Source organism: Seriola aureovittata, chromosome 12, assembly GCF_021018895.1.
Source record: "Seriola aureovittata isolate HTS-2021-v1 ecotype China chromosome 12, ASM2101889v1, whole genome shotgun sequence".
NCBI lineage: Eukaryota > Metazoa > Chordata > Actinopteri > Carangiformes > Carangidae > Seriola > Seriola aureovittata.
In genome coordinates this window covers 27257625-27275671 of record NC_079375.1, presented here as the reverse complement: position 1 = coordinate 27275671, position 18047 = coordinate 27257625, and the positions used below count along the sequence as shown (strand labels likewise).

The 18047-nt window shown below is 45.6% G+C and overlaps 1 protein-coding gene, 1 long non-coding RNA gene and 1 other non-coding gene across 3 annotated transcripts; 2 read left to right on the top strand and 1 right to left on the bottom strand.

The window, feature by feature from the left end:
• Positions 1–330: 330 nt before the first annotated feature.
• Positions 331–10815, bottom strand: LOC130178875 (dynein axonemal heavy chain 17-like). Its single transcript, XM_056391446.1, has 22 exons — positions 9865–10815; positions 9125–9321; positions 8723–8915; positions 7441–7540; positions 7273–7358; positions 6256–6381; positions 6012–6164; positions 5504–5575; positions 5256–5423; positions 5058–5174; positions 4731–4981; positions 4453–4645; positions 4190–4336; positions 2606–2711; positions 2274–2377; positions 2037–2156; positions 1814–1957; positions 1519–1692; positions 1173–1409; positions 891–1060; positions 686–818; positions 331–478 (listed from the first exon to the last, which is right to left on the bottom strand). Exons 1-22 carry the CDS (start codon positions 10207–10209, stop codon positions 473–475), a joined length of 3342 nt encoding a protein of 1113 aa, XP_056247421.1. The 5' UTR covers positions 10210–10815; the 3' UTR covers positions 331–472.
• A 4359-nt stretch (positions 10816–15174) lies between these two features.
• Positions 15175–17315, top strand: LOC130178956 (uncharacterized). The gene is made up of 4 exons (XR_008829208.1): positions 15175–15324; positions 16240–16334; positions 16569–16625; positions 17057–17315. It is a non-coding gene; the product is annotated as an uncharacterized LOC130178956 (long non-coding RNA).
• On the top strand, positions 16679–16791 carry LOC130179540 (small nucleolar RNA SNORD89). Its single transcript, XR_008829299.1, has one exon. It is a non-coding gene; the product is annotated as a small nucleolar RNA SNORD89 (small nucleolar RNA).
• Positions 17316–18047: the final 732 nt, after the last annotated feature.

The following is an 18047-nucleotide window of genomic DNA, read 5'->3' as shown; positions in this document are numbered from 1 at the left end:
TGTTCTCTGGGTGGAGGGGTCCAGATGATGCAGGTAGTTCTTCAGTGTGTTGTACTGACAGGTGTTTCTATTATTTTGTCCACATCAGTGAGGACAGGCTCACTAACAGAAACACAGTTCAACAGACTGAAGACCAGAACCTGCATGAAGGAGCGGATCAGGATCACACCTGGTTACCTGGACACAGGACATGTACAGACCTGAGGTCAGCTGACAGTAAGGGTTCCACTGCAGGTTGACTCATGTTTTCTTTGTGTCAGAACTTATAGCAAGATCAGGTGGATCATGTGACCTGATCAGGTGACTGGACAGAAGACATTCAGACCTTCACACTGACTGCACGGGTTTATTTTCATTAGTCAGTGGTTCACTCTGCAGAGCTCGTTAATACACTTTAATCATTAGAGCAGATGATGTCATTTTATAGGTGATGTCTTCAGCCTCTTCTCTCAGCTGACAGGCTCCTCCTTCATCAACACTGAAAGACAAACAACAGTTCACCTGTCAGACCCAGACAAACAGATCTCAGATCAGTGACAGTCCCTAGGGCCCAGGTGTTTAACCTGTGTAGATTGACTCCTCCCCTCAGACGTGTGACACTGCTTTAGATGACGGATTGATTTCTAATCAACTTTATTAATGATCCTGTGAGCACTGATGATCACAGGTCAGAGTGAGGTCATACCTGTAGCTGTGCTGACAGGTGTTCAGGCAGCTCCACACCTGCAGCTTCCAGCAGCATGATAGTTTCTGTCAGAGGGAAACGGGAGGAAGATGAAGACTCTTCATCACCACCACGCTGAGTCACCTGCTGCAGACTGAACACACAGACACACAGATGTGAGTGTACCTGTCACTGACTGAGTCCAGTAGGTCTCAGGTGAGTTTACCTGTCACTGACTGAGTCCAGTAGGTAGTCTGTGTACATGTTTCTCCAGTCATGGATGATTGACAGCAGTGAGTCTCTGAAGGGTTGCAGGTCGACCTGCAGCCAGCCGTTCAACACAATGACCTCATCCAGGTGAGTCACCTCTCTGCTCACTCTGTGGAGCAAGTCGATCTGAAACACAGAACAGATGCTAACAAACAGCAGGGGGCGTCGACAGGACCTGGATCACTGTAAACCTGAACCTCTTTAAACCTGCAGACAGGTGAGGTCAGGTGTGTCTCACCTCTCTCTGGAAGTCCTTCAGGGTGGGCGGGGTCTCCTCAGCCTCTAGCTCCTCAGGTCCCAGCTGTCTGCTGTAGGTCAGGAACTCCTGTATCACTACCTGTCTGTCACTGTGCCACAGGTGAGAGTACTTGTCCAACCCAGTCTTCAGACGCTCCGCCTCCTCCCTCACCTGGAGCAGATGCTGCATGACTTCCTGTTCCAACGCAGAGAGCTCCAGACTCTGTTGCAAGAACACCTGAGAGACAGGTACAGGGAGATGGACATGTTTAGTTTGGTTTCTTAAAGCCTGTAACAGCAGCCTGGACAGGGCTCAATGTGTAATGTCAGAGTGATGTCAGAGTCACCTGGTAGTTGTCATGACGACCCACAGAGATCCTGGGCGGAAGACTGGCTGCTGTGTAAATGTCACTGATGATGGTCGTCAGGAGGTCAGAGAGGCCACCGCCCACTGATGGCTCAAACACACTTCCTGTTTCCTGTAGCTGCAGAGAGACCGCCAGCAAAGCAGCGTGGCAGCTCTACACACACACGCACACGCACACGCACGCACGCACGCACACACTCTTGTCGTAAGTGTTGGCCTGTGTTGGTCAGGTGTTCAGTCTGATGCAGGCATCAGGTGTGTACAGGTGTGTGTACCTGTGGGTCAGTGTTATCAGACAGGAAGTGAAGTGATCTGAGCAGCAGCTGGAACAGTCCATCCTGGACTTTGTCATCGATATGGTCCAGATACCTGATCCAGCACTCAGAGGACTCAGCAGCTCCGTACAGACTCCTGTTCACCTGAGGACAAGGAGGAGTCTCATCAACACCTGTCCTTCTCCTCTTCCTCCTCCCACCCCTGCCCCTCCTCATGTGTTACCTGTGTTAACCTGAGCAGCTCCTGTCCCTCATCTCTCATGCGTCCGTAGCTGCTTCGTGTAGCTCCACTCTCCAGCAGTGACTCACCTGAGCGCTGCAGCAGGTGAAGCTCCACCCATCCCTGCACACACACATTAACACACCGTGAGCTGCTGCACATGTTATATTCACACAGTGGATCTGAACAGAAACACCTGTACTGTCACACTGATCCCAGGTCGGAGGTCAGCTGACTCACCTGGATGATGTGTGTCATGGCGTCCATGTTGGCTCTGGCCTCACTCACCGAGGCGTGAAACATCCGCACTTTGTGTGTCTGCTGCTCCACCAGCTGCTGCACAGCTACACACACACACAGATAAATACACACAGAGAAACACACACCTGTCCAGGTGTGTTCAGACAGAGCTTTGGATATTATGACTTCGGCTCTAAAGATGGACTCTTCAGTCCCATGAGATCACGGTGGAAGCAGGTGTTGGAGCCAGGTGCTGCAGTGCATGATGGTCTGGTACCTGTGAGCCAGTTAAAGCTTTCCTCATCTGTATGATGTGTCATGTGACGTCTCACCTGCAGAGCCCCAGGTGTTCCTCTGCAGCTCTGACAGAGTCTGGTTCAGGTCCTGCAGCTGGTCCTGGATCAGAGGAAGCTCCACCTGCAGGACATCACTCACCACCTGAAGGAGGACGGCCGTCTGTCACATGACCTTCACCTTCACCTGAGCTCAGCAGTTAAAGAGCAGTGTTTCCTCTACATTCATTTAGCAGTGTTTCCCGCCACTGCTAAATCACAGCCGCCACGCCTTCAAATTTCTTTTCTTTTTTTTTTTTTATTGTCGCAAATGCACCACCGCCACATCTCTCCACCTTCACAGCAAAGCCTGTGTGATGATGAGCGCAACAGTGGGGGGAGGGTGGGGGTGGGGGTGGGGGGGTGGTGGTTGTTGGATCCTATTGGAGTTAATTACTCGCGAGAGTGCGGCCTTGAAAGTGACGTCACGTCAGGCACCAGGTGAGAGTCAGAGAAGTGTAGTCGTGAGGAATAAGGCAGCGAGTTACCGGAGAAAAGGTAGACTTATTAGCCAACTCAGTGACGCTAACTTGGGTAAACTAATTGATAGCATTAAGCTAATATCTACACGTCATTATGTTTTAACTGCTGACTGCATTTTCAGATGAGCTTGTTCAGATACTTCTCTAAGAAGAGAAAGACAACAGATGAAGAAGACGCTAGTCAGGTAGCATCATAAGCCTTTTACTGACTCGTAAATGATGATGGTTAGGTAAAAAATAGTATTTTAATGTTCACACTTGTAATCAGATGTGAGTGTAAACTATAGAACGCTGTTAACGTTACGTTACTCACACTTTTAATGTAATCTTATTAGACAAGTAACATTAGACAGGGAGGAGTTGTTAAACAAAGGGGAGGAGAGCAGCAGCAGGAGAGCTGGGTGAAGGTGCAGGAGAGAGAGATGAGCCTGGGTGCAAACTCTACCACTGACTCTACAGCCTCATCTAGCTGATCTTTATATGTTTATTTATTATTTTTATTTATGTAATGTTATTGTTTTATTATTTTTTACTTTTTACATTTTCAACTGGTTAGAGTTGAAGTAACATTTTCACAAACCAAAGGTATTTATTTTTCTTGACATTGTATATGGCTGAGATATATATTGTAAAAGTTCAATGGTAGCGATAAAAGCCATTTTCAACTGGCCAGCCAATAAATAGGTTTTTAAATTAAAATCTGCTGTCAACTGCTCATTTGGTCATTTGTGTATGCTTGCCCCCCACCGACCCCCCCACCACCACCCGGAGAGCATGCCCCCCACTGCTGAAAAAAATCCTAGAGGAAACACTGAAGAGTCTCATTCTGTTTGACTCATTGTCATTAGAGACAATCGATCAGTTAATGACGAACACAGATCAGTGGTCCGTTAAAGAAAAGTTTGTGTCGCTGTGAATCATTTTTTTCTTTTGACTCTTCTAATAAAAGTTTTATGTGTCATTACTTTGATGTTGAGATGCTGTAGAGATAAACTCACCTGGGTCCACCTGTGTGTGTGTGTGTGTGTGTGTGTGTGTGTGTGTGTGTGTGTGTGTGTGTGTGTGTGTGTGTGTGTGTGCGTGCGTGCGTGCGTGTGCGTACCTGGTTGTAGCAGGACACCATGTGACTCAGGCTCAGGTAAGTCTCTGTGATGTCATCTCTGCAGGTGAAGAATTGAGCAGCGTGGGGGCGGAGCTCCATGTCTCTCTCCCTGCACACATACCTGAGCTGCCTCAGCACGGCCTCCAGCTGGTTGGTCAGTCAGTCAGTCAGTCAGTCAGTCAGGCACACAGACAGACTGACTTAGTATCTTGCTCTGTGTTTTTTTTTTATTAGCGACATTAAACATGAAAAAACAAGCTCACCTTGTGGCGGCTGTTAACTCCCAGCATGCCTTGCTGGTTGAGGTGTATCAGAGGTTGTTCCAGGATCAATCCACACTCTGAGTCCAACTGAGAGCTCCAGTCCGACCTCACTTCGTCTCTGGAGGCCTGCAGTAGTTCCACAATCTCCTGGAACCTCTGCAGGACCAGATGGGACTCAGCTGAGCCCGAACACCTGAACACAACACAGACCATCAAGTCCCAAGTCAGATCCCAAGTGGAGACGGGTCCAGACCGGTGTGTGGTCAGTGCAGTCTTACAAGTGCTGGACCGTCATGTAGTTCCTCACTGAGTCTTCAGCTCTGAGTCGAAGCTGCTGAGTCCAGCAGAGTCCAGCTGCAGCAGCTGGACTAAACCTGCTGATGGTGTCGGATCTCTCTCTCTGACTGAAGAACAGCATCACCATCTGATCCAGCTCCGTCAGGACCATCTCCACCAGCCGGACCAGGTGAGGACGCAGCTGATCCTGGATCTGAGGCCGGTCCAGGACGGACCTGAACATGCTGACCAGCTGAAACACAGACCGGATCAGACTCAGAGCTCCTCCCCCTCAGCTGCTGGACAGTGTTTCAGGTCCAGACTCGTACCTTCGCTGCAGAGGACGAGATCCTGCAGTTCTCCAGGGCTCCCCTTAGAACCGACACCAGGCGTCTTTCCAGGTCTGACACCTGAACCTGGAACTGATCCAGGAGCAGCTCGAAGCTCTGAGAGGAAGACGAGGAAGGAGGAGTCACACACAGCTTAGTCAAACAGGAAGTACCTTACACAGATCAGCTGACTGTCACCTGGTCGTTGGGGTTGGTGGGGTCACAGTTACAGTGAGACAGGATCGTCACGTGACGCAGGAAGTCCTGATACAGGTCCTGAACGACATCGGTCCACATGCTGCCGCTGACCCCGGACAGTACGGCCTGATCCAACTGATACAGCTGCAGACTGACAGAAAACGCCTCCTGCAGGGGGGGTGGGGGTTTAACAAACCAAACCTTGTGTGCGTGTGTGTGCGTGTGTGTGCGTGTGTGTGCGTGCGTACCTGAATGCCTTGCAGACGTTTCAGGAAGTTGTCCAGGTGGAAGAAGACCAGGTGTGAAGGGAAGTCCCAGCTCTGCAGAGACAGGTGCAGCAGTCAGACATGTGCGTGTGTGTGTGTCGTCTTCATCGTTAATTAAACTTCATTAAACTCTTGGAACTTCGTCTGGTTTTTATTATCACTGACTCATGAAAGAAGTCTGCTCCGTCACTTATTTCAGGTTTTACTTTGAAATGACTTGTGTCTGTTGGTTGCTTTACTTCCTGTCTGATGTGTCTCAGTTCACAGACGTCCACACTCACACTGTTTTGAGTGTGTTCAAATTGACAAGTACAACAACATGCAGTGCACTACAAGTACCAAGATGCTTCACTCAAAAACACACAGAGTGTCAAACCAAACTTGTTAAAACAGAAACAGAGGAGGGAGGAGACGACGGCGAGGGAATGTCCATGTCACATGACACATGTAGTAGTTTCAAAGTAAACATTAATTTTCAAGTCAGCTGTACCTGGTTCTGGACTTCCAGCTGAGTCCTGATCTGACTGTACTCCTCTTTGAAGGTCTGCAGAGTCCAGATTACCAGTCTGACATCATCCAGGACCAGACGAGGGTCTGACATCACACCACGCATCACTTCCTCCCCTCGCAGGAACTTCCTGCTCTGCAACAGGAGTTCAAGGAGGGGTTGATGATGAAACACAGAACACACACACACACACACACACGCACACACACACACACAGTATAAGTACCAGGTGTATGAAGAGGTTGCAGATCTCCTGCAGCAGGACCACCATTCTGCAGGGTTTACAGTAGAACTCAGACCTGATCCAGACCAGACGCACCTCCTCCAGCACAGACGCCATGTTGCCCCTTAGCTGCCAACAGACAGAGTTCAGTCACGGTCTGATGATGTCACACAAGCACCTGGAGGAGCTTCACACCTGAACTCATTCCATGGTAGAGATGCTAGATGCCAGAGGCTCTGTTACCAGTTGACCTGTCAGATCCTTGCACATGAAGAACAGAATCACTTCAACGTGTCAGAGCGCCACGTCTCCATGAGCTGATGTGTGACTGAGGTTTAACAGAGGGCGGCGAAGGAGTGAACGACTCAGTACAGGTCTCTGAACCCGATCAGGTTTACTGCTGGTTTACGACAGCTTTTAGGAAAGACACACACTCCCTCTTCCTAGTGTCGATAGAGCTGACATTGACTATTGTTTTTATGAGGATTAATCAAATGATTAATCAGCTGAATACTTTGTTGTCTTATTGACGAATAGTTTGATCTGTTAATCATCAGAAACACGATGTCCCTCAGTCCAAACTGATGTCTTCAAGTTTCTTCAAGTGTTGAACTTTTGTTTGAAAGGTGATTAATCAGCAGTTTCATCGCAGATGAATTCTCTTTACTGTTGATTGACCGACTGACCGACCGACCGATCGACTGACTGACCGATCGATCGACTGACTGACCGACCGATCGACTGACCGACCGAACAACTGACCAACTGATCGACCGACCGATTGACCGACCGACCGACCGACCGACCGATTGACCGAACAACTGACCGACCAACCGATCGACTGACCAACTGATCGACCGACCGATCGACCGACTGACCGACCAACCGATCGACTGTCTGTCTGTCTCGCTGTCTGTCTGACTTACTGACTGACTGAGCTGACACAGTGTGTAAAGCTGCACAGAATCACAGACAGAGGCATCGGTTGTCTGAATCATTGACAGGTGAGTGTGCAGGTACCTGCTGGTACTCCATCTGCTCCACCTCCTCCAGCTTCTCCTGCAGAGGAGTCAGATTCAGAGTCACGTCCTCCGCCTCCTTCACACCTGAGAGAGGACGTCAGGTGTGTTTCAGGCTGCAGTTAACGAGTGTTGTTATTTCACAGCATCATGTAGAGGAGATGTCTACCTTCCTGGACGACTCTGTAGATGTCCTTCAGTGTGGACCAGTAGATGCTCTCTGCCCTCTGAACAATGGACGCCACCTGCTGAGCTCTGCTGCTCATCAACTGAACACAACAACAACAACAACAACAACAAATTAGAAAGGTTCTGTGCTCTGGGGCTTATGCTCAGTCACAGTCTGACTGTTGGATCCTTCACAGTCTGGATTTATCAGAACCTAACTGGACTAAAAGTGTCAGGACCCTCCTGTAGGTGTCAGGTGATGTCAGCAGCCTCTCACCTGTTGTTTCCTTGTTTTTCATTTTCACTGAAAATGTTTAAAAATGATGGTGATGATGTGGAGCTTAAGACCAGAGTCCTGGATCAGGAGCTGCAGGATCTGGATCAGGTATTTCATGAAACTCAGGTGTAAAAGTCAGTTTGTTCCATCCGTCATTTCACTGTGTCACAACAATCAATATCAATCAATAATCAATATTTCAGTCATGTTCGGGTTGTTAACATTAACAGGGTTTTTCCTGCATGGAGAATAGGGAGGTGGCTGCCTCCCGACAAAATTCTAGTTGTTGTTTTCTCAGTACTCGGATGAAATTTGCCCCGTGTTTTTGTTCATGTCCTCAAAGTTCTGTGAATAATGTAATTTCAAGTAAAACCAACCAGCAGCCAACTTTTTTTCACATAAAAGGTGGCAACACTAAAGATGAATTTTATCTCTTTTACATCCAAGCACACCCAGCTTCTTGAAAAGTTTCCCTAAATTAACGTTACATCCCATCGTGTATGTTTTTTTTGCAGAAATGTCTCAGATCACAGATTATTTTTAAAAGAGAGTTTGAGAGGAGAATCACGAGGACAGGTGAAACAGTGCAGAGTGCAGACATCATTGGTTCTTCTAATAAGGGAAAAGGTTAATTCATGTTACTGAGGAGATACGGTTAATGAGTCAGGAGTCGAGTGTAATAAAGCCAACGTTTACATGGTTTTCATGATCACTTCATGATCACTTTTTATTAATCTTCCCAGATGTTCTAAAACGCATACGAGTGAGTGGCTTTGACCCCCCCCCCCCCGGTCGTATGGCTTAGTAACCCCCTACCAAATTTTTAGCCAGGAAAAACCCAGATTAATTAGCAGCAGCCTCTTATCCCAGATACTAACCGAACTTTATTTATAACTTCAATAAGTGACAATGACGAAGTTAAACTGATAGAGAAAAGGGATCTGGGTCTAGATTCTGTCTAATGTTATGGACCACCATCCAACAAGGTTCTGACTGATCTCATCACCTGTTGCTGGATGAAGAGCAGGTTCTTCAGTCGGCTCCTCCAGAAGTGGAACTCCTCTGAAGGAAGCGGCTTCAGTCCGTCCACCACCGGCTGAGATGAGTCCTGCTGCAGGAACTCTGACACTAGCTCCGCCCACTCTATGATCGTCCAATCACAGGCGTGGAGCAGCTTCAGGTCTGTTTCAGGTCTGTTTCTGTTAGTGGAGCAGAGCAGCTGTTAGGCTGTGAATCAAACTTTCCTGTTGTTTCAGCACCACCTGTCCGTCTCACGTCGTGGTCTCCTATGAGAGACAGCAGGAGGACTCTGATCCCCAGACCTGTCCATCCAGGAGGCTCTGAAAGCAGGAAACCTTCAACTTACTGTATGTTTCTACCCAAAAAGGTGGTCCTTTGACCTGCCTACCCTCCTTCTGCGTCACCCTGGTGACCATCGTCATGGAGACCGTCGTCAGGATGAGGCAGGAAGGTGTGTCCCTCTATCTGGGCCTTCATCACCAGCGCCTCATTTTTCTGTCTCTCCATGACCCTCAGAGCCTTGTCAGCCACGCCTGCCACCCACCTGCTGCTGTTCTCCGGGTTGCTCAGCAACGGGCAGGTCACCTGAGGAGAGACACACGAAACACCTTTATGATTCAGGTGTCAGATACAGCCTGAATGTCAAGTTAGCCATAGCATACCTAGCCTTAATGTTGCTGTTAGCTTTAGCCCTATTACCTCCTGCTAATATTATCCTTTAAATTCTTAGCTTACTGAAATTAACATTAGCCTTAGCTTACCTAAGTGAGCCTTAGTTTAGCTTATCTTAATTTTACCTTTAGCTTTAACTTTAGGCTTATTTTACCTAATTTTGTCTTTACTATTTACTGTTTGATTAGATTTAGTATTTTCGTATCCTTACATTTGCTTAATATTAAATTATCTATTATCTTTGATAACAGTCATGTTCAACCTTTGTTTATATTAGCCTAAATTAACAGTTACATTTAGCCTTACTTTTTATTAGCCTATGGTAGCAGTTACATTTGGCCTCAGCTTACACCAGCTTTACCTTATATTAGCATTAATTTACATTAGCCTTAGCTAAGAGTTTTGTTCAACATTACTTTAAGTAAGGCTAAGCCAAACATCACATTCAGCCTGTACCTGCTCAGTGACACAGATGACAGAGTTCAGGACATCGTCTCCTTGAGCCTCTTGAAAGATTAAAATCCTTTTGGAGTTTTCTTTGTTCACGGATTCACGCTTTGTCTTAGAGACACAAATGACTTTACTTTGGACGCTCGGGGGGAAGTCGAGGTTGACGGAGAGTCCGGAGTCCGGGTCCTGGCAGATGAACAGGTGACAGTAATCCAGAGCGTTAAAGAAACTGTTGAAGATCACCTGGTTCTCCTCCTGCGACACAAACTCCCGCCATTGGTCCTCGTCCAGCCTCAAACTGTTGACGGTGAAACTGCGGACAGGATCCAGCCGCTCGTCTTTACCTTCCATCTTTTCTCCGTCCGTATGTGAAGTCACCGGAATAAACACTAACGGACAACAGCAAACTGTCGAACAAACGATTTCACACTTTCAAAATCCAACGGCTGGTTTTTCTAACGGTCAAACAAGTGCTGCCTTCAATGTCTCCTCTCGGGTCATAATCTTTTAGATTTCAGTGCGTTCAAAAGCTTTTGATAATAAAACACAAACGACACTTTGTTAAGCTGCTGTTGGTGTAATATCTCCTCTGTGTCAGGTTCACTGTCAGAACTGTGAATGCATAAAATAAGCATTATTCACCACCACAGAAACAGACACTGATTTAACCACTGGACTATTTTTTGTTTTTATTTTTAAAAGTATTTTATTTATTAGTGTCTCCTAAAAATATAAACCCTGTTCAATATATTAAAATATTTAACTGACAAAAATGTAAAGTAGGTTGAAGAAATTAGGTACATCCTGTTCCAGTTGCAGCCAGCAGTTCTTTGTTAAAATGTCATTTGTTTTATTCATTTATTCTATAAAACCAACACTGTAAAATGTTTTTGCTGTTAAAAAACAGTAAACAACTGGAAGCAGGGTTGCCATTATTTTACTGTAAAATTAACGGTACCATGCTGTTGCTGGTATTTACAGTTTGCTACCGTTTTTGTAAATACAGCAGAAAAGCTGTTATTTTCTACTTTTACAGTAAAAAACTGATGAAGGATTGGCAGTTTATTACTGTTTATTCACACTTTTTTCACAGGAACTATATTTGCAGATTTTTACCTTAAACTGTAGTACATATATAAAAAAAATGGTGCAGTTTAACTTCTAACAAAAAGAACTACATCTTCTTCACTAAACTTTATGAGTTGATCAATTATTCCTTGGCAGTCTTACTATAAAACTATATTTTAATACATTGAATAAACATGGTCTTATGAATTGCAACTTAACATTTTAAGACAAATAATACTAAAATATCAAAGTGTCTTTTCAAACTAGGTTTCTCTTTATTAAGTTTGTGAAAACACAACACGCAAATAAATCAAAATTCCAGTCATTTAAAAAAGATCACAAGTGTTGTAGTCTGCATGAACATTAAATACTGAATGCAAATAAAAACAAAAAATATTATCAAAAATAATCAAGTGGTTCTCTAACATGCACTGTGAAAGAAATCCTAATTATACGGAAAATAACTCTAACAGTAATTTTCTGCTCAGTTGGATGAGCATCCGCCCCATGTGTGGAGCTCCAGTCCTCGCTGCAGTCGGCCCCAGTTCGAGTCCCGCATCAGACAAGCCCTTACCTGCATGTCATTCCCCCTCTCTCTGCCTCCCCATCTCCTGTCTCTCTACTGCATTATCAATAAAGGCACAAAAAGCCTGGGAAAAAAAAAAAAAAAAAAAAAAATTTGTGACCAAAAATCTGTAAAATGACAGAAATGATCTGTGAATTAACAACCAAACTTCTATTTTAAGCATTATGCCAATAATAATAATTGCATTTATTTCCCATTTCTGTAAAGACAAATTACTGTTCTATTTATACAGTATTTTTTCTGCTTTCTTAAATTACATACAAATCTATGTAAAATGACAGTAATTATCTGTAATTAAAAATGAAGCTTGTTATTATAAAGGTTAATGTCCACACTAACAATTTAAAGATCTTCTCTGTAATTTCAGGGTAAATCTTATTAGTTTTACATTTATGTGACTTCTACATTCAAACTTTGTGATTCTGGATGAAATGTAACAAACTTTTTTTCATCACATCAAACATTCAAACTCCAGAAGTACTGGAATGTATCCCAGCATGCACTGGGAGGAAAGGAGGAAACTCAATCACTCACTCACTCAACTGTTACATTAGTCTCACAGGCTAATATCATATATGTGAGGAGTAACTTGTTATTGTAGCTGAAGTTAGCATGTGTGCTAACGTTAAACTGTAAAACCACAGTGTAAAATGTTTTCTAACACTAAGACTGATGATGAATAACGGCTCCTTCCCTCCATCACTTATGGACGGCTGCAACAGCTTCCAGTCGACCTGTCAGACTGTTGCTCCGTCCTCACTGAGCTATGAAGGATTATTTTACATCTCTGCTATAATTTATACTTGTTACTAAATAAGATTTATCCACCTCTTTATGATGCAAACTTGTGACAGTGAAGTTCACCTGCACCTTCATTCACAACTGTGTTCTAGTTTTAATTTGTCAGTTACAGTTGATTGTAAATTGTTGAAATTAATGCAGTTTTAATGTGAAATATTCATTAGAGGAAACAGTGATATCTGAAGTGAATCTCACCTCTGGAGACTCTCCTTCCCAGGACAGGAGGTGTTCTTCCCCGTCGCTGCCTCTCCTGGTCTCTGGGAGGAAGAACTCGCTCTTCCTCCTGCTCTGTCTGGCAGGTGTTGCCAGGAGCTTGGAAGTACTTGGCACTGGCTTGAGGAAAAAGGTTCTGGATCAAAAATGAATTTTATGTTTGCATGAAATGATAATACAGAATATACTTAATCACAAGCTCTGAGACACACACATGTACCTGGGCTGAAGTGGTGAAGGTGGAAACCTGAAGGCTGACCCCGCCCTCTGTCAGTCTACCTGTCTCTGTACAGCTGCACCTGCTGGGTCCTGAATGCAGGTGAGGCTCCTCTGTGTCTCCATGTGTCCTGGATGCAGAGAGAATCCAGGTAAGAGACGTCCAGGGTGACGTGGAGATCCTGGATGAGGAGGAGCGTCTCCTCCGCCCCATGTGTCCTCCTCCAACAGTGGAGCCTCCACTCCTCCAGGAGATCCTCTGGATCACCTTGGCAACAGTCAGGCTGAGCATCTTGTGCTTCCCCTCCAGCTCGGACCGCTGTGCCTCAATGAGACAACAGGAACCTCCGGGGGTCCACCTCCAAGATGTGGCGTCATCAATCCGGCCGCCATCCTGGAAAGCCAACACACCAACATTGGTAACCAAGGCAACTGTTTCAGAAGCAGCACCAGCAGCTTCTTTGTCACCTAGAGAGAGAGAGAGAGAGAGAGAGAGAGAGAGAGAGAGAGAGAGAGAGAGAGAGAGAGAGAGAGAGAGAGAGAGAGAGAGGTTTCACATGTTAATGTTAATATTTGTGTGTGAGTTTAGTGCACACACAGCAGTGGTGTGAAAGCAGCTGTAAGAACATAAACTCTGCCTGGGGATGTGCAGGAGATCACAGTATAGACAACATCTGTCATGTGCAGGGATCACACCTCAAGGTGTTGATGTCATGTGGTTGTTGACTGATGAGGCCAGATGCAGAAGAAGAGGCAGGTGCTGGTCCATCATTGGTGAAGATTAGACTGGACTTCTGGTCCTGATACAGACAAACATGTGAGAGGACAATTCCTTTAGATCATACAACTTCTTTATATTCAAACATATTAGGTCTGTTGTGTGGTTATAATAAATTATGATGATAGATATGAATATGCAAAAATAAATGCAGTATAAATATTATGAGATGTAAATGATAGGAAATGAATTTTACTGTGTGTTGCTAGTATGTGTTAATGTTGTCAGCTGGTTTAAAGCTTAAACCAGCTGATGAGAGGTGAATGAGTGAAGTGAATGAGTGAAGTGAAACTGTCTTGTACTCACTTGTTCACTCAGACAGAGAGGACCAGGAAACACAGTGAGGAGCAGAAGTCTCCCGCGCAGCTGCCGCTTGGTCTGGACTGTTGTCTCCAGCCTCCCGCTCATGGTTCCCATCGCCGGGCATCAGCCAGTTCCTCATTGTTCCCCATGTTCCAGAGACTCAGGGATCTGTGAGGAATAACTAACATGCTGTTTGTTTGTAGCTCCGGTTAGCAGCATGACAGCAGACATCACTGAAGCTGTAATAAACATCACAATCACATATTCTGAAGATACAGAAACACAACACTCTTATGAACAAGTTAATTTGTTGGTCTGAGACACTGAGCAAGAGAGAGAGAGAGAAGCCAGAGCTAACTGCTAAGCTAAAGTAACAATCAGTTCTAAACAGTGAAAGTCGCTATAAGCAGCAGAGAGCTGTGGGTGCTGGAGCAGAACTGCTCAGTGTAAATGTACAGCAGGTAGTTAGTCACTGTAATGAAGAAAACAACAACATTAACTGTGTTCAGATAGAGCAGCAATAAACTCTACCGGTAACAGAAACTCCAGAGACCGGCGAGGAGACGCTGCAGTGACGTCAGCACGTAAACGGTCCCTCACTGCTGGTGATGAAAGGTGATGTACTCTGAGTAAACGTGTTACTGCGGCACATTTTTAAAAGGGGAAGAGGAGGGTAAAACATCTTATATGGGGATGATAATAATAATATATGATAAAAGTATTAAACAACATCTTTAGGCTGTTATTTCTTCCCCCAGATGCTCCAAGGATCCAGCTGATTACTGGCAGTTTGAAGGTGGATTTTTCTTCATCTGCTCCGTTGCTCCGTCACTTCTGGTAAAGATTCATTGATCTTTGTGGGATGTTGTGATTTGACTTATTAAAACACTGTATAGTTGGATTCTGACATAAACCTTCCTCATTTTCCAAGACTTTGACCGTGCAGTGCCTCTCTCAGGATTTATCCCCACGGATGGCCTGAAAAACAAGGGTGTGTATTAAGGTGGGGAAATAGAAACGTGCACTTTCATCGTGCAATTTAAGTAATAGCAGTTTTGGAAGTAATAGTTTCGCCTTGATTAGTGTCAGAAAAGCTTCCTTAACATGCTCACATGTTTGAATCAATGCCGATAACTCTCCTGGGCCTCTCATATACCGCACAGAAGAAGAAGAAGACACGCTGTGATTGGTCGGTGGGCTGTGTTTAAAGACACGCTGTGTTTAAAGACACGCTGTGATTGGTCGATGAGCTGCATAAAGACACGCTGTGATTGGTCGGTGGGCTGTGTTTAAAGACACGCTGTGATTGGTCGGTGGGCTGTGTTTAAAGACACGCTGTGATTGGTCGGTGGGCTGTGTTTAAAGACACGCTGTGATTGGTCGGTGAGCTGCATAAAGACATCATGGCGGGGGCTCGGCGGACCTGGGTCATAGCGGAGAGCAACATGGAGCTGTCCCGAGGAGAACACGTCGATAAACCGAGGACAGTGAGGTGTTTCGGGTGAGTAGAAGAGATCAGTCCGATCTCCATAATGCCGCTGGTTTTCACTCCAAGCTAAAGCTAACCGCAGAAGCTTTCCCTCTGACCGAGGGACCGCAGCTTTCAGCGAAGCTAACATGCGTTAGCTGTTAGCTCGTGGTCCAGACCCTCAGGACACTGACTAGCCGTCCATGATGGATCAGTTAAACCTGAGCTGGAGTCCGGACTCTGAAGGACTGTGTGGGCAGGTAAACCTGGACCTGAGGGACCATGTTAGCTGTGGTCTGAACGTTAGCGCTTCTCTAGCACCAGGACAACTCAAACTCGTTTTATATTTAAAGTCCTGTAATGGTTCCTGAGGCGACGGCTGTTTTCCCGGGCTGAAATCACCGTTTAACTCCAGGTTATAGGTGACGTCAAGCTGCTCTTCATTCTCAAACGGTTTATGAAAGGCTCGTTGGTTCCCGCCTGTTCTGACTGAGTTTGCTCTGAGTGACCCAGCACACAGTGGAGACACATTGGTTCAGTAGAAGGTGTTTCTAATAAACTGAGAACTAAATGAACTCGCCTCCAGTGAGCTGTGTGGATTTAGGTGAGCTGAGCCTTTAATCGATGTAACTGATCAAAACTATCACCGAAATGAAGGATAATTTATCATCAGTTGATCGTTTGACCTGTGGAACAGTTTGTCAGAGAGCACTGATGTTTTAGCTTTAATTCTGACCAATAGTTTAATGATGCCTTTAACTTCCTGTCACATGACAGAGAACCAGAGAATCTTTGGCCTTTCTACTTGAAGTGATTGTGTTGATTAGCACAACAGCTGCAGACTAATTTCATTATTACAGCAGGATCCCGAGGAGACGCTAACGATAGAGCTCAGTGAGGCAGAACACAAATATTTATCTACCTGTTGTCATTTCGACACCTCCACAGGAAGCAGACCTGATGTGGACTGACCAAGACAGGATCTGTGTGATCTGACTCTGCCCCACCCCCCCACACACAACCACACAGACTGGGATTGATGGGTAAGAGCCACTGAACATACCACACCCACAGGACAGGTGTGTATTTACCTGTTGCTCTGCCTGAAAGTGATGAAATAAAAGGCCGACTGAAGCCCCTCCCCCAGCAGTCTGTTCACAGAGGAGGGGGGCCGTGACAAAACCGGACTGAAGCGTATTCTGACTCAGGATGAATCTGCCTGTCCTTCAGGTGAGTGTGCACCAGTTCATTAACACTGCTGTGATTGGCTCTGACAGATCGACTTCAGTGACCTGCAGGAGATGAGGCTGTGATGTCAGAACTGCAAGATGATGGTGAGTGTCATCAAAGGTAGTGGGATGTCACAGAGTGGGTGGGGCTAGTGTCTGCTGGGACATGATGTAAACAAAAGGCCGAATTGTAGCGCCCCCGCCAGGCAGTGTGTTCTCAGAGCGGAGGCGCCTTGACAAAGACTGACCGAAGCGTTGATCTGATCCCAGAACAGCAGACTAACTGAGGTCACATGACAAAGAATAGCTTCATAAAAAAAGAAAGTCGGCCTGCAAAGCAGTGACATCATCAGTCTCAGTGTAATCGCCTTGACAACGGCACTGCTGTCTTCTCACTGCTGGGCTTTTTGAATGGAGTTTGGTGAAGAAACCAGATGCAGTTGAAAGCTCCAGAAGCCAGCAGAGGGACCTTGAGTTGGATTATTTAGGCACTGTTTCAGTTTAAGTTGATCCACTGTCACCTGGTGTGTCCACAGGTGAGTGACTGAAGGATGTCTCCTGGCTGCAGTCTGAGGACAGCTGGTGAGTGTCTGAGCTGCGTCCCAGTTCACTGCACTCGTTTCCAGTATGTGGTCTGCTCATACTGGGACAAGGACTGAAGCAACTTCAGAGACCAGGAAGCAGACTTGTCTCAATCAACATAGTCTTAATGATTTCACTGTTTAACTCTGACCCCACAGGTCTGCTCATGTAAACTTTCTTGTGTTTTAATAAAGGTTGATGTTATTAACTGTTTATTTCAGCTGATTTGTCCTGAGATGGCTCAGATAGAACAGACTTCAGAGAGATGGAGTCTGAATTCATCTGTTGAACAAAGCAGTTTAGTTCTTGAGTATCTTAAGCTGGACTGTGGTACAAAGAATTCAGGGTAAATCAAGCCACATCCAACCTCTGAGCTCAGTTTACCCTCAGCAGAACATGGTTGTCTTTTTAGGAATAATTCAACAGTTACAGGAAGTTTTACTTTGAAAATTCAGGGAAGAGTGAAAAAAATAAAAATTTGATTCGGAGGGGGGGGGGGGGTGTCTAGTCTCTAAAAACTTCCCTCCATGTTGGCAAACCACATGAGCCATGTCTTCCTGTTTCTTGTTTGGTGCTACTGCTTAGCGCAGGTGTCACTGATTACCATGGTAACATTGGTATTAGTTAGTCTGGTCAGGTGTCTGATGTTTGTCGTCAGATGAGTCAGCCTTTATTTTAGTGACTGATCCGGACCACCACAGACTGGTCTGACACCACTTTATAAACCAGCTGATGACAAACACTGTTGATCACCTGAGATCATGTTTAGATCACATGTTCAACTCCACCTGCCTTCATCAACATCTGAAGCATGTGCACTGATTCAGCTGGACTGACAGGAAGTTCATGTTTCCCTCTGGATCAGCTGCAGGTTTGTTTCAGCTCATTAAACCAAAGGCCACAGAGACTGTCAGACCGTCTCCATGGAAACAGTATGAAATCTGA